The sequence below is a fragment of the Panthera tigris genome, chromosome D1, assembly GCF_018350195.1.
Source record: "Panthera tigris isolate Pti1 chromosome D1, P.tigris_Pti1_mat1.1, whole genome shotgun sequence".
In the NCBI taxonomy this organism is placed as follows: Eukaryota; Metazoa; Chordata; class Mammalia; order Carnivora; family Felidae; genus Panthera; species Panthera tigris.
In genome coordinates, this window is record NC_056669.1 from 39408921 (window position 1) to 39433545 (window position 24625).

The 24625-nt window shown below is 41.8% G+C and overlaps 1 protein-coding gene and 1 non-coding gene across 2 annotated transcripts; both read right to left on the reverse strand.

Moving 5' to 3' along the window:
* Positions 1–997: 997 nt before the first annotated feature.
* On the reverse strand, positions 998–24248 carry MED17 (mediator complex subunit 17). Its single transcript, XM_007079028.3, has 12 exons — positions 23746–24248; positions 20661–20827; positions 18586–18805; positions 16511–16647; positions 16123–16207; positions 15617–15769; positions 14272–14402; positions 13575–13759; positions 9463–9600; positions 4690–4807; positions 2765–2924; positions 998–1562 (listed from the first exon to the last, which is right to left on the reverse strand). The coding sequence occupies exons 1-12, from the start codon at positions 23993–23995 to the stop codon at positions 1351–1353; spliced, it is 1956 nt and encodes a 651-aa protein (XP_007079090.1). The 5' UTR covers positions 23996–24248; the 3' UTR covers positions 998–1350.
* LOC122231609 lies at positions 19542–19677 on the reverse strand. The gene has a single exon (XR_006208866.1). It is a non-coding gene; the product is annotated as a small nucleolar RNA SNORA46 (small nucleolar RNA).
* Positions 24249–24625: the final 377 nt, after the last annotated feature.

A 24625-nucleotide genomic window follows, 5' to 3' on the forward strand; every position in this document is an offset into this window, starting at 1 on the left:
AGCGATTTTAGTCATAACTTATTAAAAGGGTATCTTTAAAAAATTGAAAGCCTTTCTCATAAGGAATACACTCCCTATGTATTATTTATAATTGTTCCAAAAGACCCATATAAACCTAAGTCTCTTATTAAGGGAAGTAACTTAGGTGCATTTTAGGATTGGGGCACTATTTCCAGAAAGTTCAAATATGTTATTTGTAAAATGTAATCAATCCACAGATCCATTCGTATTTTTCCCTGGAGGAAGAGCGCTTTATGGAGTGAGACAGGACAATACTTTCACTGAAAGAAGGAATCCAGAGCTGTTGGGTGGAGGCTGGAGAATTGCAGGGGCAGGCGGGGCGGGGTGTGAGCACTTGCCGTCTTAAGGGACAGAGGTCATTCAAGTGGCGGAAGAGACAAAAAAGGGACCTGAGAAAACCCTAAAAATATACTCTGCCCTCTGTGCCTTCGGCTGAGCACTTTCTAGGATGCTCTCAGAGGACCCAGGCATACATAAAGGCAATTGGAGGAAGAGGTAGTTGATTTGCCAAGACAAGCGTAGCTTTAATAGCTCTGCTACGGAAGGGGGAGAGGATCTTCCTGCCGGCGTGTAGATCCTTCCACTTCAGGGGAAGAGGTCTTCTTTCACTGTGAGCACGCTCTGTACGAAAGCTGGGTCATAAGAGCGTTTGTATATTCTTAAGCAATCTTTTTAACGAATAGGAGAATGAGATGAGTTGATAAAAGACATAATTCATTTGGGGGTGCCTAGGTGGCTGACTGACTCTTGGTTTTGGCTCAGGTTATGATCTCTCAGTTTGTGACCTCAAGCCCAGGGACAGGTTCCACGATGACAGTACAGAGCCTGCTTGGGATTCTCTCTCTCCTCTCTCTGCCCCTCCTCTGCTCTCTTCTCTCTCAATAAATAAACTTTAAAATCATCAGTGCTCTTTTCTAAAAAAAAAAAAAAAAAGAAAAGACCATTCATTTAGGTTGTTAAGAGTTCAACGAGTATCTGGAATTTTTAACCATATGCTTTATTTGATGTCAACATCAAAGGAATATTTTAAAAAGTTAATTCAAACCCATAAATTAGTAACATTTCAAGTTAACTGCATAAAAAAAGTTGTTTTGCATCTCCCTATACTATATACCCCATAACTGTACATAAGCTTCTGCATTTCAAAGCACTTGTCACTTATAAAGTGAAAGGTTTCAAAATGCTAGGTAAACATCTGCTAATTATTTTTTTAAAACAATACTCCTTTGGAAAATTTCTCTTCCTTGTGCTTATGGTTCATCTTCTCAAGTCCGTTTCTGGAAACTTCTCTGCCAAAAAACAATCCAGAGACCGTGCTGGAAACAAGGATCATAGCAGGCAAGGGCTGAGCGCAGACATAAGCAGCTCCATTTTATAGACAAAGTTTCGACCTTCCATCTTATTCCACTGAACTTCTCTGAACGGACCACGAAGATGATTCCATTTGCTATCCTGTAAAACATCACTCTTCGGAAGGTCTTTACACTGGTTCCGGGGAAACTGAACCATGATCTTGCTGCCACTTTCAGGGCCATTGCGAACTGCGGAGCAAAACCAAAATATCAGTATGGTCAATTTCCAAACTAGAAAACAAGGAAGGAAGCGTCCCACAACTTCATTCTACCACGAATACAAAAACCTTTTCTGCATATGCACTTAAAAGCTCTTGTTTAAAAGCGCTGGTCCGTTTTCATATGCAAAAAACCAAACAAACCTTGCTGATTTATATATACTAGGCTGGTATAAATATTCACGAATTACTGTTTGTATCATAAAAATGTGGCAAGATGAATTCTGGCTTAGGAAAGTCATATGTCCTGTATATTTTCAGAAAACCAATTTATTTTTTTTCTAAAACACTTGACACACATCTAATATAGAAGGAAACTCAAACGTTCAGAATCAGGACTGGGAGGGAGAAGGCAAGATTATTCTGAATTACGAACTTCAGGTTTTAATGAGGCTTCATTACTCAGCGAAGAAGAAATGGGTATTTTGAAACTCTTATCAATAAAGATCGAGCAAATGACCAAGCCTACAGATTCAGACCATGGTTCTGGGGGAAAAATTTCTAATTGCTCACTCTTTCAAATATTTAGAACAGGTATTAGTAAAGACCACACTAGGGGCGCCTGGGTGGCTCAGTCAGGTAAGTGTCCGACTTCGGCTCAAGTCATGATCTCGCAGTTTGTGAGTATGAGTCCCACGTCGGGCTCTGTGCTGACAGCCCAGAGCCTGGACCCTGCTTCAGATTCTGTTTCTCCCTCTCTCTGCCCCTCCCCTGCTTGTGCTCTCTCTCTGCCTCTCAAAAATAAACGGTAAAAAAAAAAAAAAAAAAGAAAGAAGGAAAGAAAAGACTACACTAAAGCCGCAAGTACTCCAAAAACTCCTCTCCTCTCTGTTCCATCCCGTCATGTCCTTAGGATCTGATATTACTCTTGCCAATTTGCAGTACATTTTCAAAAAGCATTTATCCATCAAAGGTTTTGAACTTTAGGAGTAACGATGCTAATGGCAGTTTTCAGATCTCTTAGGAAAATGTGTCACCAAGCAAAACATTTTTAAGACCACTAGAAGAGAATAATTTGTTGCTCTGAATAATAGCTATGATCAGATAAAAGCTCAGCATAACTGCTATATGAACTCACTGCAGAGATAAATGACTCCCAAGTATGCCTATTACAGGTAAATGTTAACACCAAACTCCCAAAGGCCTCTTCACATTCCAAGCAGCAGCCAGTACCTGAGATAGCATAGTCACCACTCGGGGAGGCCACCGTTATGGCAGAGGCATTGCCAATGCTCTCTATGGGTCCAAGGCCCACATGATTACTGAAGCTTAGCACTTGCCAGCCCATAACCTTGGCGAGCTGCTGAACTGCATGCACCTGATGCTGTGACATCTGTGAACGAAAAAGGAAACTTTATGTGTAATTGCCATGGATATTTACTTTGCAGTAGCTTGACATCACGACTGTGAACTTTTTGTTGGGGTGTCCCCTGCCGAGCACAGACAAGAATCCTATCTTCTGTGTGAGGAACCCTCCTCTGTGATTACCGGGGGAGGATCCCACCTTCCACCGCAGAGGTTAAAATAGCCTGATGCTCGCCTTCCCTGCCCGATGGCAGCTTGAGCACAGACACGTGACCTAAACTTGGCCAACCAAAGACTCCCACCTGGATCACCGAATGTGGCGCAGTACCAAAGGCAGCGGGGTGTGCTGAGTATCTTCCAGTTACCCCTGCAAATCCACTCTCCACCCTACTCCACCCGGAGAGGATGACCCATATGGTTACATCATTTGGCTTCAGGGTGGGTTCAGACAACGGGAGCAACCAAGGTAATGGGAGCCAGAGGATGGCGAAAGAGAGAGGAAAGCAAGGTCGGTACCCTTCCCCGTGAGCTTGTATCCGGTGATGAAAGGCGACTAGTTTTTTTCCAAGGTGGCCTGTTCCACATGACTCTCCCCCTTTAGGGCACCTACAAGCCCTCCCCTTATCCCTCTGGCTTAGGACTGGTGACCACTCAGCACCCCCCGGCCTGGTTACCTGGTTGGTACTAGCACCAGGTTACCACACTTTCCCCGGTGGTTCTCCTACACCCACACTTTTGTAAATCCTTAGAAAAAGTACTGAGTGCCACCTATTTTCTACTAAAATCCTGACTAATGCACAGGGGCAAGTTAGAGTGCACTCTGCCACTAGCGATGAAGGCAGTGGGAGTGTCAGGATGGCAACTGACAGCAGCCGCTGTCCTGGCTGTGCTTCTCACCGGGCAGCTTCCTTTGATCTCCGCCACCTGCGAGCCTTGTTCTCTAGACTTTCCATTGGTTCTCGGAGCTACCCAACAGCCTCCCAATATAGTTCTGTGTGCGTGCGTGTGTGTGTGTGACACGAAAGTCAGTTTAAGTGTAATCAACCAAGAACTGCCGTATCTCACAAATGCATTTTATTTACGTGGCACCAAAGAAAGAAGTCAGTATAGAAGATTATTGCTTCTAGGATGGAGAGAGCATGTTTTTTTCAGCTTTATGTGAAATATAAATGTGTATATTGTGAAAAGCGTGTTAGCTTCTCTAAACCTACCCTTTCTCCCACAAGTCAGTTTTTCACTGGATCATAACTCCATGAGGAACACAGGAGAAATACTATTCTTAACTTTACAGAAGAGGAAAGAAGGTCCAGAAATTTGTCCGGCGTCACAGAGCAAATTTGTGGTGTACCTGGGACTAGAACCCAGCACTTTCCATGCTGCTCCTTAACACGGAAGAACTGTATCTGAGGGCTTAAGTAAAATATCCCACTTATTATCATGGAGGGTCACTAGAGTTTTGTATCTGATCTCTACTCTGGTTTTCTGGGGTAATTCTCCACTTTTGTGTGGACCCAAAGGGGCTGTAAACCCAGGCAAACGTGAGAAATCCGAAGTTTACAGTCTCCGAGCTGCTCCTTCATCTTAACCACAAACCAACTGGAAATATATCTAGGACAATTTATCAAAGTTTCACAATTAGTCATTAAGTTGTAAAATGTGCACTAGAAATTAAGCAAGATGGCGGACAAAAATAGCTTTCTTTTTATAATACACCTTAACTCTTCCTTACTCATTTTGTTCTTTAAGCAGTAACAAGGGCAAGAGGCCCCAGACTTGCGGTCTATAACGCTTACCTGTGACAGGAGGAAGTCCTGTAGCTCCTGCTCCTGGTGAGACAGTGTGATCACTCTTCCATCCCTGTGTACAACTCGGATCTGCTCAACTCCGATATTCAACTGCAGCTGAATGGACCTTTATAGACACATATACTAAAAATCAGAAATGTTCAAAATTACCTCATACGACGCCACAGACCTCAAACCTTAACACCAAAGAAACCGAAAATAACAATTTTGATAACCTACACCAACACCCATGGGAGAGAGGGCTTGTCTTAGGTTCAAGGTAACCGTCAGACTCCCACCAGATGCCCCTAGGTCACCCATGAGCGCAGAAGGATGCAGGAGAGGAAGCCCAGCTTGCCAGCCGGCCAACACCCACTGCCACTCTGCTCTGACAATCTGCACACCTTTGCTGCACTGAGATGAGATCTACACTGGGCATGTGGGGGACCTGCCCCGACTCAGAAGCCTCATTCCGTATAAGAGCCACATGTCCTCATGACAACTCCATAGACATGGTCTCCACAGCCCCCCCCCCCCCCCCCAGGAGATACTGCCCAGTTTGAGAAGTCACTCCATCTGGGAAAAGCCAAAGGCACCTCCATCAGGTGTTTATAATTCCTTCCAGTCCAGATCCACTTTACCAGTTTGGGATCATTTTTGCCAAAAGCAATGTTGCCTAGTAACACAGGTGGCATCTTTTCTTAGCAGGTTACTAGGGGACTATAGCTAAAGAGTTAACCGAAGATCAAATTCTCATACGGAAAGGGAAAAGCTTTCATTAACTCCACACCCTCTCCTGAAATAATCAGCAAACAAGTCAAAATATATACTCTATTAACTTGGCTTAGGTCAAATAAAGAAACTCACAAAACAACATGCAGATAACGACCTTCTTCCAAACCAATTTACAAATTTTTAGCACTAGCATACAACATCTACGAGAAATAGGAAATTCTCCAAATCAAACCATCTAGATGAACTGAAGGATAAAATAGCATTGTATCTCCTCACATTTGAAAATACCTCTTTTTTTAGACTTGACTTTACAGTGACCACTTAGGAATAAAACATTGTGTCAATTATCTATGTAAAATTGTAATTTTGACGTATTAAAAGTTTACATATTTCTTTCAAAGAAAAACACAAAATTCAGAAGGCTTAAAAGGAAAAACTTACAAACTTAACCAAATGGTAAAAAGCCTGAGTACTGGGGCACCCGCCTGAGTGGCTCAGTCAGTTAAGTGTCTGATTATGGATTTTGGCTCGACTCACAGTTTGTGAGTTTGAGCCCTGTGTCGGGATCCACGCTGTCAGTGCAGGGCCTGCTTGGGATTCTCTCTCCTCCTCCTCCACTTGTGCATGCTCTCTCTCTCTCAAAATAAATAAACTTAAAAAAAATTATGATTACTATTGGTAGAAGCATAGTTGTGGCAACCGCTTTGAAAAGCAATTTGGTAACATTAACACAAAATTTAAACGTCCTTATCTTCTGACCCAGCAATTACACCTGTAGGGCTTTATCCTACGGATATACTTGCCTATGGATGTACTTGCACGTGTACAAGTTACCTGGCTGGCATCCAACTAAAATGTTCATCAGGGGGCACCTGGGTGGCTCAGTCAGTTGAGCGTCAGACTTCGGCTCAAGTCATGATCTTGTGGCTCTGAGTTTGAGTTCCACACCAGGCTCACTGCTGTCAGTGCAGAGCTCACTTAGGATCCTCTATCCCCCTCTCTCTGCCCTTCCCCACCTGCGCTCTCTCAAAAATGAATAAATATTTAAAAATACAATAAAATGTTCATCAACAGAAGGCTGATTAAAAGTCATGGTACATACAATGAACACAATGAAGCTGTAAAAAGAATGAAGTAAATCTGTACGTAGTGTTAAGGAATGCTTATTCACCAATATAACCTAATGCAATTCACCAATATAATATTTAAAAAAACATGCAAATTGGGAATGACTGCTGATAGGTATAGGGTTTCTTTTTGAGGTAATGGAAAATGTTCTAGAATTAGTGATGATATACAACGTAAATAATATACTAAAATCCACTGAACTGTACACTCTAAAATAGTAAATTTTTTATGTGAATTACGTCTCAATATTTTAAAAGCGCACAATATTGTAGGGAAAAAGTAGGATATATATGCTTGTAAATGCACAGACTTTCCTAGAAGGATGTGTAGAAACTTTTTAGATGCTTCTGGGAAGTCCTAAGAGAATTACTTTCAACTTTAAATAACCTAAGTTGACCCCAGCTATAAAAGATGAGGAAAAGGGCATTCTACTACTTCCTTTCCCTCCTGATGCTGTCAAGGATACATCATCAACAACCCTTCTTCTCAGAAGTTTAGAACTTTTACCCCGGGCCCTGAAACCATAATCTCACATTTGTTTGGTCTTGTAAACGTAAATAACTCGATGCTGACAATTTTTTTTCTTTTCCACTCCTTTGTACTCTTTCTTGTAATGTTTTACAGTGGAAAATTTTAAGCAAAAGTACACAGATTTTGCATATATAGTAGTATATACGAAAGTAATGCAATGAAATACAATGAAAGCCAATGGCCCCATCACCTAGCCGTAACAGTTAAAATGCATGCCAAACTTGTTTTACCTTATTCAACGGCTACTCTCCCACCACACTCCAAATCACCTCAATTATTTCCTTATTTCTCTATGGTATAGGGGAAGAAAACCATGATCTACCTTCACCCCACCATCTTTTCCTGGAAGTTGCAAGACTGATTTCCATTGTGTATTCCTTTATCTTCTATATCCGATCTTTTACATCATGCTCCCTAGCGATTTTTCATTTTTGAAAAATAGTGAATTAAAGTCTCTATATTAAAAAAATAACAATTGGGGCGCTTGGGTGGCTCAGTCAGTTGAGCGTCCTTCGGCTCAGGTCATGATCTCGCGGTCTGTGAGTTTGAGCCCCGCATTGGGCTCTGTGCTGATGGCTCAGAGCCTGGAGCCTGCTTCGGATTCTGTGTCTCCCTCTCTCTCTGACCCTCCCCCGTTCATGCTCTCTCTCTCTCTCTGTCAAAAATAAATAAAACATTAAAAACAATTTTTTTTAAAAATAACAATTTAAGGGGCGCCTGGGTGGCTCAGTCGGTTAAGCGTCCGACTTCAGCTCAGGTCATGATCTCACAGTTCGTGGGTTCGAGCCCTACAATGGGCTCTGTGCTGACAGCTCAGAGCCTGGAGCCTGTTTTGGATTCTGTGTCTCCCTCTCTCTCTGTCCCTCCCCTGCTCACGCTCTTTGTCTCAAAAATAAACAAACATTAAATAAATAAATAAATAAATAAATGAATAAATGAATAAATGAACAAACAAACAACACTTTAAGGGTATTATACTCTCCTACTCCTGAGGGTGGTGATTTTGTTTTCACTGTGTTTTGCTCAACAGAGAGAGCACAGTGGCTAGTTAGGTCTGCCTGAAATAAAGCAACTAAAACTTGAAACAGAAAAGGTACTCACCGACATTGATAAATGTTTGCTAATGGCTCTCTCAGACTGACCTGGGGAAGGGGACTTAACTATATCCTGTCAGTTGTTAATTTTAGTTTTTAATATTTTATTTGAGAGAGAGAGAGAGAGAGTGCAAGCAGGAGAGGGGCGGGGGGGGGGAGAGAGACAGAGACAGAGAGAGAGAGAGAGAGAGAGAGAGAGAGAGAGAGAGAATATACCCAGCAGCCTCCACACCCAGTGCAGAGCCTGACATGGGGCTCGATCCCATAACCCTGGAATCATGAGTTGGACTGAAATCAAGAGTTAGTCGTTTAACTGACTGAACCACCCAGGAACCCCAGTTGTTAAATTTCAAGAGGCTCAAACGGAGGCCAAAATGCCTTCCGTGGCTACTAGCTTAATTTTATTAACTTGGTTTATTCTCCCCAGATTTATTGAAATATAATTAACACACATCATTGATTGGTTTAAGGTGTATGTAGAACATGATGATGTAATAAGTGTATATATTTTATGAAATGATCATCGTAGTATGTTAACACCCATCACCTCATAAGCTGCCCATTTTTGTTCCTGTGATAAGACCTTTCAAGATCTACTCTTAGCTACTTTCAAATATACAACACAGTATTCTTAACTATAGTCACCATGGTGTACATTAGATCCCAGAACTTTTACAAATGGAAGTTTGTACCTTTTGCCCACCCCGCCTCCCAACCTCTGGCAACCACCAATTTGTCCCGTGTATCTTAGCCCGTGATTTGTGAATGTAAGTGAAGGAGAGTGCTTCTCTGTGAATGGTCGGGACAAAAGTCATTTCACCCCCTTTACAGACACAGCTCTCAGCCCCATTTTAAGGGCATAATCATGAACTGGATTAGACACAGGTTTAATCCTCTAATCTCCCCCCGCCAGGAGAGCTACAAAACTTAGGCTGTTTTAGGCACAATATGGAGAGTATAGGCTCTAATGCAAACAGCCCTACTCACTTCAAATACCCCAGACTCGCCACTGCCTCGAGCAAGAACTGAAGCGGACCAGAGTGTAAGGTGTGGCCGCTCAATGATGAGGCTCATTTTTTGCCGCAACTCAAATATGTGACATTTACCTTACGGAGACTACTTCAGACATTCTTACTTCTCATTTGCACAAAACCTCTACAGTTGATAGAATTTACTGGAATGTTATGGCACCGCAGCAAATAAAACCCCAAATCTCGATATAATCATTCAACAAACATCAATATATAAAAAGCAACTTAACGTTTGAAACGAACAACTTATTTTTGACACTTACTTGCATATCTGTTCATAACCTTGTGATGTGATTAAAACCTTCACACTAGATTCATAAACATCATTAATATTCGACCAGTGAGCCTGTATCTGAGGGTCCTCGATGCGACTTGCCAAGCTGTCAATGGTTGCAGCAGCTCTTTTAAAGAAAAGAAGGTGAAAATTTTAAAAAGCTACCATTTTAAATAGTAAGATTATAAATCACTTTATTAATGTTATGGCTATTTGAAAACGGGAGGACTACTTTTTAAAAATACTACATTTGAAAAGGAAAGACCTTTCTTAAAAAAAGGTTTATTTCCTTTGAACTCCAATTTGTTTTCTCTCAGGAAAGCTCATCAGAACACAGGAAGAAGGGTACTTTTAGGGTATATGCCTCAGGTCTGAAGAGAATAGAGATCATTCATGGATGTTAATATTTGGTCCCTGGTAACAAATGGCACACCCACTGTGGAGGCCCATTTACTATCACGGAACTACAATCATTTTCCTGAGAAGCCAGGGAGCCTTTCTGCACCATGAAAACCTTACACTCCAAGATAGATAAATATGTACACGAGAAATACGATTTAACTCCTCATTATGTACCACAGATCATAGTAAGTGCTTTCGTGAACTGTATCGTTTCATCTCACTAACAACCCTGTCAAGTAGACACTATGATTATCTCTATTTTTCAGTCTAGCCACACTTAGTAATTTGCCTAAGGTGACACAGCCATAAGCTGAGGTATATAACCGGTAGTCTAACATACTAGTCAAACAGCTACTACCCAGAACCAAAGCATAATTCATGACACTTAATGAGACTACTGGAGGTCTCCGGTTTCTAGTTATCTGATTCCGGTACTTGATTGGGAAGAAATGCAAACTGCCATTGAGGACAAAAGGCCATTTACATAAATGGGTTTGGGGTTTGCTCTTTTACTGCTTCTGCTCCAGTACTGGTTTCTTTCAACCTCTTAAACTTTCTCTTCCTTTTCTGGGATTCGTTTCCTGGACAGAATTTCTTCCAAAAATTCCTACAGCAGACAGATATGTATGTGAGCACTGATCTTAGCATTATGCCTCAATAAACTGGAAATAAAAAGTATCTAGTGACTGAGAATTGGTAAAAGAAATCATGGAGTGTTTACATAATGGGGTATTGCATAGCTATTAAAATATCTCTGAAAAGCATTTAATGAAAGATAAAAACATTTATAATATGAAGTGAAAGCAGGATATAAAATTTTGTGATTCCAGATTTTCCTTTTTTTTTTTTTTTTAATTTGAGAGAGAGCACGAGGGGGAAGAGAGAGAGAGAGAATCTTAAGCAGCACAGAGGTAGATCCCACAATCCCCAGCACATGACCTGAGCCAAAATCAAGAGTCAGACACTCAACTGACTGAACCACCCAGGCGCCCCGATTCCAGATTTAAAAAAAAAGATACACATACCCTAGCACACATATATATCAAAATACATGAGCATGTTAATAACAGGTCTTGCTTGTGTATGGTATTTATACAGATGGGGTTGATACGTTGGAAAATTATTTTATAACTGGGGAACGCAGGAATATTTTTAAAGCTTTGCTGCCTCCAACACTATAACAATACTCTGAAAATGTATGAGGATTCCAAAAATAGCTACCTTCATTCCCCTGACTTTAGGTTAAAGGTTTTGATAACTGAAACATACAAATGAAAGTGACAACAGTAACCTACCCTATTTTATTGTTTATAAGGAACTTCTGCGTATATTTCATTTGACCCGAAGACCAGACTCCTATATCCCTAACTGGCAGAGAAATAGGTGGAGGGTCATAGATATGAAAACCAAAGTTAGTGGAGCGCCTGGGTGGCTCAGTCAGTTAAGTGTCTGACTCTTGATTTTGGCTCAGGTCATGAGCTAGCGGTTTGTGGGATTGAGCTCCACGTCCGGCTCTGCACTAACAGAGCGGAACCTGCTTGGGATTCTCTCCCTCCCATTCTCTCTGCCCCCCAACCCCCCACTCATGCACATGCTGTCTCTAAAAATAAATAAACTTAAACAAAACTAAAAAAACAAAAAACGCCCCAAAGTTAGTTAGCAAGTAACTGAGCCCTGTTTTTGTTGTTGTTGTTTTAATGTTTACTTATTTTTGAGAGAGAGAACACGAGCAGGGGAGGGGCAGAGAAAAGGGGACACAGAATCTGAAGGAGGCTCCAGGCTCTGAGCTGTCAGCACAGAGCCCAATGTGGGGCTCTAACCCACAAACCGCACAGAGCCCCACACAGGGTTCGAACCCAGGAACTGTGAGATCATGACCTGAGCCGAAGTCGGATGCTCAAACAACTGAGCCACCCAAGCGCCTCCTGAGCCCTGGTTTAAGCACATTTTTTTACCCCAAATTTCTTATTCCTTTTACTGCACCATGCTGTCTTCTCAGAACATGTCTTCCTAATTCATTTTACTACAAGCTTCAGGCTTAGGTTTCCATTTAAAGACTACACATGTATGTGCCATTAAAACCATGACTTGCAGAAGAGCCTGGGCGGCTTTGCCAGTTAAACATCCAACTTTGGCTCAGGTCATAATCTCACAGTTCTCGGGTACAAGTTCTGTGCTGACAGCTCAGAGCCTGGAGCCTGCTTTGGATTCTGTGTCTCGCTCTCTGCCCCTCCCCCACTCACGCGGTCTCTTTCTCTCAAAAATAAATAAAACATTAAAAAAAAAATTTAAAAAGAAAACCATGCCTTGTATTAGCATGAAAAAAATAAAAATCAAAATAAACACTCATCCACAGCACAGTGTGCCCACACCTGAGAGTCTGGAATATTATCAAGGCACCATTCTAAATGAAGTAAAAAAACAGCTCTCTTCACCAAGGAACAATACTAAAATACAAGAGCACCTTCAACATGTTTCTTTTTTTCTTTTTTAAAGTTTGTTTATTTGTTTTGAGAGATTGAGAAAGAGGGAGAGGGGGAGAGAGGAGAGAAATCCCACGTAGGACTCAATCTCATGACCCTGCTTCCAGATCATGACCTAAGCTGAAATCAAGAGTCAGATGCTTGGGGCACTTAGGTGCCTCAGTTGGTTAACCATCCAACTCTTGGTTTTGGCTCAGGTCTTGATCTCGCTCTTTGTGAGTTTGAGACCCGCATCGGGCTCTGCACTGGTACACGGGGCCTGCCTGGGATTCTCTGCCTCCCTCTCTCTCTGCCCCTCCCCCACTTGCACTGTCTCTGTCTCTCTCAAAATAAACTGAGCCACTCAGGCGTGCAAACCTTTAGCATTTGAAGAAGGCACATTTAAGTACAAGTTCTTTTGTAAACATAAAACTTTGGATTGCAAGTAACTTGTTCTGCTAGTGTTCCCCAAGAGAAGCAAACGCTTCTAACAAATATTAACTTGATAAACGAGCGTGTCTTACAATTCGAACAGTATGTGACACCCAGTGTGACATGATCACAACTGAGCCAATGGTTCCTGAAATTCGCTTTGATAGAAGAAGAGTGCTTTGGATGACAAGCATGTTTCCAGAACGAAACGCTCACAGACCAAGGTTTTCCTGTCGTGTGTATGGAAGCAAGAAAATGAGCCCCAGAGCTCCACAGAGCTGGGCATGAACCCTGATTTTGCTACTCTTTAGAAGTCTCACTTGGAGCAAGTTGTACAACTTCTCTAAGTTGGAACCTTCTCATCACTGAAAATAACTAATACCACCTGATGCCAGAGAACAAAAGCTAGAGAAGTCAACATATGGGAAAGCACCTTCCCAAGTCCTAAAACGTGAGACAGCCAAAAAAAAAAAAAAAAAAAAAAAAAAAAAAAAAAGATTAGAATCAGTTCAGGAACAAGCATCTCCTGGATGGGTCACTGAAGAAGGTGTGGGGTTCAGGGCACACTCCTAGTCAGGTGCCTTCTGAAACTGCAGCCAGCGTCAGAAGCCATCTTGTAAGTTACATGGGCCCTGAAGCTAAGTCTTCCCCACACCTGACAAGATCATCAGTGTCAACTCTTATCCCACACCCCCCTTCCTGGCACAGAAGGTTACAGCATGCCAAAAATAATGCATAGGAAGTAAGTAATAAAGGAAAAATGACTGAAGCTTTGAAGAAAAACCATTACTTTGTTCATCTTTACCTGCTCCTCAGAAAGATATGCTTTGCTTGTTTAATTATTTTTTCCAGAAGCCCTTCACTGGATTGTAATGAATTAATCTCGTTTTTATCAAAAGCCTGGGGACCCGAAAGTCTCATTCTCTTGTGACCAAAAGGTGCACTTGCTGGATGGGGCATCGTGATGGAACTCAAGGTCTGTTTATGAAACTGTAACAAGAATAGCCATTTTCAATTAATTTCATACCGAAGCATAACTGACATAGAACGTGTTAGTTTAAGGCAGACAACATCATGACCTGATGTTAGTATATGCTGTAAAATGATTCAAAATAATCCTAGTTAACATCTGTCACCGTAAACAATTGCAAATTTAAAAAACTTTTTTGTTTCTTTAAAGCAACTAATACTTACATATTTAAGGCAGGGGAGGCTGGAATACATATTTCTATTGAGTTTCTCTCTGCACTCTGCACACTTTCCTGGTGCGTCCGTATCAAGCTTGAGGTTTATTTCTACCACTAGAAGCTAAGCTTGTGATCACAGACTGAGAATTCTGATTATCGGCATATTCCCCCAACACAGAGCAAGGATCCTTCACATCACAGACGGTGAAAGCCATCACTAGGGGAATAACGAGGACTCAGCAGAGAGGAGCCTATGCACATTCACCGCACTGGGTATGCTTACCAAAACGCAAGAAGAGACATTTATTCCATTACCTCTCTAATTAGTAGATGCAAATTATGCTCTAAGACATAAAGATGGTCCTCCGGACTTTGCTTCTCAGTAGCACATTTTTGGGATTTCTTATCATTTGAGGAATGGCACAAAGAAATCAGTAACTGCAAGCCTATTTATAAAAAGAAGTAGGACAGATGCAAATAACCGAAGATACAGAAAAGCACAACTGTCTTCATAAAGTATAATCACAGCCCTTTCTCAAAAGAGCATTCTAAACTTGGAGATCAGGCTTCACGATTACCATTTTCACACCAAAATGACTATTCAGGAATATAATAAACCATCACGTATTTTAATAATTCAAGTTCTATTGACCTACAATGTGGCTGTTGACTTTGAGCTGTGGATAAAGAGAGTTCAACAGAAACTGTATGTTAATTAGTTTCTTCTTGCCTTTAAATTAAAAACAAAAAACACAACACCATTTTTGAAAAAACAAAAAACACTTAGTTGGGGCGCCTGGGGGACTCAGTCAGTTAAGCGTCCAACTTCGGCTCAGGTCATGATCTCACGGTTCATGACTTCCAGCCCCACATCAGACTCTCTGCAGTCAGCACAGAGATTGCTTCCAATCCTCTGATTCTGTTTCCCTCTCTCTCTGCCCCTCCCCTACTCCATGCTCACTCTCTCTTCTCAAAAATTAATATTAAAAAAAAAACACAAAAAACCTTGGAAAAACAACAACAAAAAACCCCACCAAGTGGGTATCTGGTCGTGCTGATTAGAAAAAAGACAAATACTCTTCCTTGCTGTCATGAAAGCATGGATGGAATTTTTCACTTGTAAAACCCATTCCTTTGACAAGACTCAAGAAGCTACATCTCACAATTTTAAAAACAAACAAACAAACAAAAATCAGTGACATGGCTTAACAACAAATTGATCTCCAGGGCAATTCCAACTGCTCTTGAATAATAATATAATTAAAATCCCAATTTCCACAAATTTAGGAATATTACAGGTATTTAACAACCACTGTCTGACTGACATCTTATTTAGCCAGTAGGACAGGATCACTGGGAAATAGTCCACGAACGGTGTCAGCAGACACCTCAAAGCAACTGTTGCTGAGTAACAGCCTTGCTAGTACACGTTTTTCGCGTATGTGGTTTAAAATCCAGGAGTGACACGACTTAGGACACAGACTAGAATTGGGAGACGTGCTGTGTCTTGCGCGCTTTATGAGCCACCATTATGGACAGCACGCTACCGCTTTGCCCTTACTGTTCCCTCAACGCAGCCAAATACGTAACTAGCCCCTCTGCCCTGTTCCCCAAACCACAAAGTCCTATTTATAAACTCAAAAGGGTTGGCTGCTCTTACTTGGAAAGGGCTGAGAGATAATCTGGTTTTTCACCACAATGTGAGGGATCTGTGACTTAATTTGAACAGCTTCCCGAGAGAGCTGCGCAAAAATTTCTTTACACAAGAGAACGTTCTGTGCTGCTTCTAATTTCGTCTGCCAATGTGGGGAACCTGAAAGACAGGGCACATATGTATATATCAATTATCTGACCGGATTATGCATTAATTCGCTTAAGTGGGGACTTGAATCCATACGACAAAAGTTCAGAAAACACTGTATTACAGCATATCTTTCCCAAAACTCAAAAATTTTCCTTTCATTTATGTAGAAAACTGGTAAAGAAGTTTGATCTTAAAAAAAAAGATTGCACAGCTATTCACCAACGGTTAATTAACGGATTATAAATAATAAATTTCCAATTGTCCTTACTCCAGAGTACCAACTTTTCCTCTCTACATTTATCACCAGTTTATTTGGGAATGTAAGACAGGACCAGAAGTTAGAGGACAGAACATAACTACACCTGGTTTGGATTTGGGCAAAGGTCGTTTGAAGAGGTTGACTGTGCCAAGGTCACCTATGTCTGGAGCCTGTTTTTGAATTGAAACCTATGGGACAATAAAAACATGAAAAAATGTTAGCAAATTAACTTCTGGGTGAAGAAATTACTAAAACATACTTTAACAAGGGGCACCTGGGTGGTTCAGTCAGTTGAGTGTCTGACTTCGGCTCATGTCTGACTTTGTCTCAGGGCATGACCTCACAGTTTGTGGGTCTGAGTCCCACATCGGGCTCTGTGCTGACAGCGTAGGGATTCTCTGTCTCCCTCTCTCTCTGCCCCTGCCCTGCTTGTGTGGTCTCCCTCTCTCAAGAATAAACATTCAAAAAAAAGAAAAAACTTCGGCAAATACCTTGATATATGCAGACCCCTCTAAATCACTAGGAATTTGTACATCGAGGGGACAGTAATCTTCAGGTATCTTCTTATCCAGATCAATATCTGTATTCTTTATTACTTCGAATGTACCGTGATGGGGAAAGAGAGATCCTAATGGGGTATTAAAAACAAGAAAATAGAAACAAGTTAACGCATAAATTTAATATACCTTAAGTATATAATATTTCACAGGTGTGCTGTTTTAAAGGAGCACATGCACCCCAATGTTTATAGCAGCACCATCAACAATAGCCCAAGTATGGAAAGAGCCCAAATGTCCATCGATGGATGAATGGATAAGGAAGATGTGGTGTGTATAAAAATATATATATATATATATGTATATATATATATATATGTATATATATATCTGCACCGTCAGATGTGTATAAATATATATATATATATATATATTTATACACATCTACAATGGAGTATTACTCAGCAATCAAAAAGAATGAAATCTTGCCATTTGCAGTTACGTGGACAGAACTAGAGAATATTATGCTAAGCGAAATTAGCCAGTCAGAGAAAGACAAATATCTTGACTTCATATGACTTTTTAGGATACAAAACAGATGAACGTAAGGAAAGGGAAGCAGAAACAATATAAAAACAAGGAGAGGGACAAAACATAAGAGACCCTTAAATACAGAGAATAAAATGAGGTTTGCTGGAGAGTTATGGGTTGGGGGATGGGCATTTTAAATGGGTAAGAGAAATTAAAGAAGACGCCTGTTGGAATGAGCACTGGGTATTACACATAGGGAATGACTCACTGGAATCTACTCCTGGAATCATTATTGCGCCATATGCTAACTTGGATGTAAATGAAATAATTAAGTAATTAATTTTTAAAAATATGTAAAAAAAACAGAAAAAAGTCTTGGTCATCTTGAAATAGGATTTTACCTTCAGAATTCCCCAGTTTACATCAAATGCTGAGACACTTAGGTTCTCCGGTACTGACTTAAACCACCTCACCTTGCCTGCTTTTAATGGTAGGACAACGATGGCTCCCTCTGGCAAATGAGTCTTTTTAAACTATCTCTCTCCTGTTATCACGGTGATCACAGCCAGGGCTCCTTGCTTTATCCCTTGGCACTCAAAGCTTTTTTACTCCACTGAGCTGGGAGTCTTGTAAACCTTTACTGTGCCGCTACTCTGAATACACCTTAGTGGCTTACAAGACAGCAGCACGATTACCTCCAGAAACGTATTATAGGTCAACAATAAAAAGTTTGTACAAACAGATGTGAATTCAAGATCATCAAATTTTGGTATATGCCAACAAAATATATTCCTGCAACCTTGGTAGAATGGGGCAAAAGGCAAAGTGTTTTCACCACTCTCTCCCTTAACCCAGGATGTGACAACAGCTTAGATGACTTAATGGAGAAAAAAAGAATTAAGGTGAAATGGAAACATTTCTTTTTCCTTTTATGCTCAGTTTTTTTTAACTTTTTAAGCTTATTTTTATTTATTTTTTGAGAAAGAGAGAGAGCATGTGCAAGCATGGGGGAAGGGCAGAGAGAGAGAGAGAGAGAGAGAGAGAGAGAATCCCAAGCAGACTCTGCACCGTCAGCACAGAGTCTGACGTGGAGCTCGAACTCCTAAACCATGACATGATGACGTGAGCCAAAGTCAAGAGTCAGATGCTTAACCGACTGAGCCACTCAGGTGCCCCTTTTGCTTAATTTTCAAGGGTTACAAAGGAGCCCCCGATCGAGTCCAGTCCTAGCTCCTTCATCTCTGACTAAAATGTCAATTATGGTTCAGGGTGTGTTAGCACATAAGCTTTCTGTTAAATGCATCTAAAGATTTTCAAACTGAATCCCTCCCTCTCTCTCTATATATATATTCACTTATAAGGCTATATGAGTAATTTTAGCTTATCAGGCTTCTGTGTACAGAAATTAAAATTTCAAAATGTAACCTGTAACTGAGAAGCCATACATTCTAGCCATACACATAAACATCACAGTCAACCCTGTATAGTTTTGTGACAAGCTACAGCTTAAAAGGACCGTTTCTAACAATGATCTATACCTGCGCTTCTGTAGCTCAGATCTCCAAGAATTTTATCTCCAACTTTTCTGAGTTTCCAGTGTTGCCGTAATCTCAAAAGCTCAGAGTTGAAGTCTCTTTGCAGCTTATTTTCTTGGTTTTCAGTGACTGATTTGGTCAATCTTTCTGCCCCCTTCAGTAGGATCTGTGCCGCTCCAGCCAGCGACTTCTTTTTAGATATCAACTGCAGTGTCTGAGGGTTCTAGCAAAGACAATCCAACCATACAGTTCTGTATTTGTAAATGATTTCAACATTTCTCAATAATAAAATACCTACTCAGGAGAAAACTAAGAAATTAAAGAAAAGCACTGTTTTTTGAAAAATAACAACCTTAACGATTTCTCCCGTCAACTCAAATAAACTTATGTTAAACCACAAACACCACACTGGACTACAAATCAGAACTCATGTGAACTCTGCCCAGTCTAGATGGGGTTCCCCTCTCGTGTCGTACAAATGCCCACCCCCGGCCCCGTGTATACCCTTCTCTGTAATCCCTGCTTCAAAGTCACCCACGATGGCAAGACCCACTATGTCCATAGACGCTAGAACAATGCTCAGCACCTACTACTTGATTTCTGGAATAAATGAATGATCCCAATGAGTACAGCTGTAAAATTACATGATGGCAAGCTACCAATGTGCCTTTGGAATAGACTGAAGCCACACAGCATTAAAATTAATGCACTTCACTGAAGGCTGATTTCTGGAAAACTGATGAGATAGCATAATCTATGTATTATATGTACATACCTAAATACCCATTAATCACCACCGATTTGTGTACTCTAGTAACCGGATACACTTCCAAATGAGCCAAATTTAACAAAAGAAAAGTCTTCTGGCTGCATGAATCAAAATCACCAAGTTTCATAAAATGTCACAATAATCACTTGTCAATTTTTAAAATGTAATACATTTTAAATTTTCTTAATAGTTATGTTCCTTAACTCTACGTAGCAACAGCAGAATGGCAGGTCAGCTGTGCAAGAGAAAGAGCCAGGAATTCTTTCGCACTACAGCGTAACCAAGAACGGGGAAAATTCCCATCCACAGGTTTAAAGAATAGTGCTGGTCACAATAATCTTTGGACCGTATCAGGGAAGTGAATTCTAAATTCTTGGAGAGATCAAGAAATTCCTGGAGACCCCTCTCTGGGAAGAGCACAGGTAAAGGCCGTGGGCTAGGAATAAGGAGCCAGAGTTGTGGTCTTGGCTCTCTAACCACAGGCTGTGCTGCCTCGGAATGTGTCACGCATCCCTCTGGGCCTCGGGGTTCTCTCTGTACAACGAAGGAACCAGGCTGAATGATCTCTAAGAAGTCTTCCAGCATGGCGTTTCTAGATTCCGAAACTATTACCACATGAGTAATTACATTCAATGCACTTTACGTACAAATGGGCAGGAACAACCATTACTTCCTCTTCTCGCCATTAACCTGGTCGTGGACCTAATGCTGCTTTTCCTTGAGAACCTCCCAGATGGCCTCCTTAATTTCAGACTTTCCATTCACTAGTGCATCCTTCTGTTGCCTCCCTTTCATCCTCTCATGCTCAAAAATTAAACACGCTCTTCCTCAAACTGCAACAATCTCACCTAGCTTTCACAGTTTGGCCTTTTTAAACCAGGCCCTAGAAACAGGTTGAGGGGAAAAGTGAGACTCTGAAAAAACTCACTTGCTGAAGGACCCAGGGCTAATGACGGCAGAGGAGGGATTTGAACCCAGGTCTGTCTGACTCCACAGCCATTTCACTATCACATTTTTGTGTAATACACTGCAGACCAATGATCCAGGCTGTAAGAATTTGTTAAGACCTGGGAAACTTTCAAGTGTTATATTATTAATGAAACTTAACTCCTCTAAGGGTCGCAGGACCATTAATAAAATGACAAATAAAGGAGCTGCGGTTTCACACCTTTGTTTTGAACCAGTCTTCACAGCTTCATCTGGACTTAATTTTGCATGAAAGGCAAAGAGCACAGAAGGCACACAGCCTGAAAAGTGGTCCTGGGACTCAATAAAATGGTATCATTATTCAGTTAAAGCCCACGAATACCTGTTTTGGAGGAAGTGCATCCTGAGAGACGGGATCAAGAGTCATAAATTTTTTATCTCTAACAATACTAAGGACATCATAGAGAACACACATCTCTGTCAAGGCACTTCTCAAATTGTTCCTCACGGAGTCCCAGGGCCAAAGAGAAGGTTGAAATTTTACCAGCCCTAAAAAGAGAAAGAAAAAAAGAAACACACAAGGTATGAGTTACACTGACTAGAAGGCAGAAATCTCACTGAGATGTTGTAAGTACTAAAAGAACAATGACTTTCGTTTCAAATCGCTTCCTGTTTTATCCCATTCCACGTACCCTTTCTTATTAAAATCTTTGCGTTAATATTTAAGCTAGCATTCCTACAATGGCAAAACAAACATGATATCTAATTTCCACAGCTTAAATCTAACATTCCAACATTACAGGTAAGCATTTCAGTATTTTTTTTTTCAATATATGCAAGACTTTTAAATAACCCTTTTCTTCCAGCTTTTAAAACTTGAGTAACTGGAAGGGTGCCTGGGTGGCTCAGTCGGTTAAATGTCCAATCTCGGCTCAGGTCATGATCTCACGGTTCGTAGATTTGAGCCCCGTGTCAGGCTCTGTGCTGACAGCTCAGAGCCTGGAGCCTGCTTCAGATTCTGTGTCTCCCTCTCTCTGCCCCTCCCCTACCCACACTCTGTGTCTCTCTCTCAAAAAGAAACATTAAAAAAAAAACCAAAAGTTGAATAACGAGAGAATTTCCAAAATACATTAAAGTACAAACATAAAAGTGACCTACAGGGGCACCTGGGTGGCTCAGTCAGACAAATGACTTGACTCTTGATTTTGCTTCAGGCCAAGGTTTGGCTCAGGTAGGCTTGGGTAACATTCCTGAGTTCAACCCCACTTTGGGCTCTCTGCTGACAGGGAGGAGCCTGCTTGGGATTCTCTCCCTCGGCCCTTCTCCCCGCACTGCCACACACATGCGGGCTCTCTCTCTCTCCCTCAAAATAAACCTTAAAAAAGTTTTTTTAAATGATCTATAAGGGCAGCATTCCGATATTAAAAACTGTTAACATGCCTTCCAACCTCACTTCATTAAATTCCACCAAATACATGCTCATTATATAGAGTTCAAATAGAGTTATAGAGTAAAAAAGTAAAAGTCTTCCTTTGTTCCCCATCCCTAGTTCTTTCCCATCCTGAGAAGTAATCAATATTAACAGTTGAGGTGTATCCATCCAACTGTTTTTCGATGCATTTATATACATTTACTTCCATGTTTCTATTACTTGGTTTTTTTTCCTCACTTAATATGTCCTACGGCTACTTCCATGTCAGTACATAGATCTGTTTCATTCTTTTAATGCTATTTGACATTCTGGAGCATAGCTGTACAGTAAGTTTAACCATTCCTATTTAACGGACATGTACGTTGCTTTCCATAATGTCAGTAATGGTAAACATGCTGAACACACATCTGTGTACATGGACAACTTTTTCTGTAGGTTAAATTCCTAGCCATGATTTAGTAGGTCAAAGGAGATACACATTTAACATTTTTGACATACTGAACTGCTAAACCTTCCAAAAAGGCTTTACCAATTCACATTTCCAACACTGGATACTATGTTGCTAATGCACCAGAATAGTGTTTTAATTTGCCTCTCCCTAATTGTGAGATCTGAAGTCTTTTCCTGTGAGCTGTTTATGCCTTTGGGCTGTTTTTCCAGTGCCTTGTCTCCCCCCCAGTTGGAAGGGAATCTTTGAATAGCAGGGATATTGACTACTATGTGTCCTGTATGTTGCAAATACTTTTCCCAGACATTTATTTTCTCACTTTGTTCATAGCACCTTTCTCCATTATTATTTTAAATTTTTATGTAATGAATCTGTCTCTTTGGGTTTATATTTTCTGTATTTCCTATCTTGATTAGGAAGGTATCTTCTACTCCCAAAGTTTTATGATTATAGTTTCCTTCCAATTTTTACTTTATTCTCTTCATTTGTATTTCAATCCTTGTGGAACTAATCTGAGTGTGAAGTAGGAGGCAGTATTTGCTTTTTAATCCCAAATGGACCCCCAGTTATCCTAACACCACTGTTTTGAAATGCCATCTTTAAATTCCCATTTACACAGGGTCTGTTGCACATACCTAAATCATTGTGACTATTTTTTATCCCTGACAATAATGAAAATCCAAAACCCATTCACACTTTTTCTATAGTTCTCTCCTAACCAGTCTCCCTCCTTCCGGTTTCATTTTCCCTGTAACCCATTCGCTACATAGGATCCAGAATAATCTTTTTTTTTTTTTCTTAATTTTTAAAAAATGTTCATTTGTTTTTGAGAGAGAGAGAGGGAGACAGAGCACGAGCAGGGGAGGGCAGAGAGAGAGGGAGACACAGAATCCCAAGCAGGCTCCAGGCTTTGAGTTGTCAGCACAGAGATCCACGCAGGGCTGGAACTCAGGGAGCTGTGATAACGTGACCTGAGCCCAAGTTGGACGCTTAACCCAGTGAGCTACCCAGGTGCCCCCAAATCATCTTTTTTAAAACAGAATCATCAGTCTACTTAAAATCCTTCAAAAGCTTTCAGCTGGCTTTCTAATAAAAGTCACATGCTTATCTTGGCCTACTGGCTGTACACGATTTGGTCCCAGCCTACCTCTTAGACTTTATCTTATATTCCAGTCAATACAGACCTCTCTCTCTTTTCAGTAGGTGTAATTAGCATCATCCACATTGCAAAGGGAAGCAAAGTAACTCGACTAGACGTGGCAGAGCCGCGATATGAACCGCAGGCTTCTTCACCAAGTATGCCCCATAACAGACTTAAACGCTTCATCAGTGACAGTGCCTCAAATGCTCCAATTCAAGAAAACGTGCAGAAGGATAAGGAGTATTAGGAGGCAGGCAGCGCCCTAAATCGTAAGGCTGTGAAAAGACCACAGTGAGCACGATCACTCTTCCGCACTGAAGTTACTTTCAAAGTTCGCCCACGCACCGCATCTCGTCTAGCACGGGAGACGCAGGGTGGCATTACCTGGGCGGGTACCGGGGTCCCCAGACCGGCCCGCGGACTGGAGTAGCACACACGGGCCTTACCTTCCTCGTCGTCCTGGTCTGCGCTGGACCCGGCGCCAGCCCAGTCCTGCGCGTCCCCCTCGGCCCCCGCCGCCTCCTCCTCCTCGGAGCCCGAACCCTGGCTGAAGTCGATCCGCTGGGCCAGGCGCGCCAGGTTCTGCGACATGGACAGCGGCTGCAGGTACGTTTCAGTGCCATCCAGGCCCACCTCCTGGACCTGCTTCTCGCAGGCCGACTCGATGCTGATCCGCACAGCGCGCACCCCAGACATGCTGGCGGCGTCGGGAGGACTGCCGCGCGAGCCAAAACCCGAGGTGGGAAGGCGAGGCGCCTCCGAGGAAAGCCCGCAAGCCGGGAACCGCAGTGCTTCTGCGGACCTCCGGAAACCAAACGCCGCGCTGGGGCAGGAAACAAAGCCGAGGGCTTGGAGGCTTTCCCAGAATGCACTGCAGCTCCCCGCCCCCGCTCGGAGTCTCCCGGAACCCGACTGGCAGGCGCTGGCTCTCCACGCTTCCGGGGGGAGCGCTTCCGGTGAATCCCAGTGCAGCGCCGGGAAAAACTTCCTCGTCTGTAAGGAGGCGTGGCCGGCAGAGGGCGGTGGGGAGGGATCTTAGTGCCGAGGGCGCGGGCGGGCTGGTCTGCGTTTTGAAAGTTACTTGCTTGAAGCGATGGAAGGTGGAAAGCTGGAGAAGGCCGGAAAGAAGTCGGGAAAAGGAAATGAATGGGTCCCTGGGTCTTAGCAATGAGCGTCCTTCTGTGAATGTGAGATTTGAGGGATTACACCTCAAGAAACATGTCTGAAGAGTGATAAAACCGAAGACGTAATTTGAGGAAAACAATACATTGTGCTTATCCCTACTTAAAAATGTACCGCAGGGGCGCCTGGGTGGCGCAGTCGGTT

Bases quoted from the DNA above. Each gene is read 5' to 3' on its own strand.
- MED17 (XM_007079028.3), bottom strand. From the start codon at position 23,995: ATGTCTGGGGTGCGCGCTGTGCGGATCAGCATCGAGTCGGCCTGCGAG. The intron at 16,648-18,585 runs GTATAGATCATT...ATACCCCATTAG, and splicing joins TCTGAGCTACAGAAGCGCAG to GATCTCTCTTTCCCCATCAC. The intron at 13,760-14,271 runs GTAATGGAATAA...TTCTTGTTACAG, and splicing joins TGCATCTACTAATTAGAGAG to TTTCATAAACAGACCTTGAG.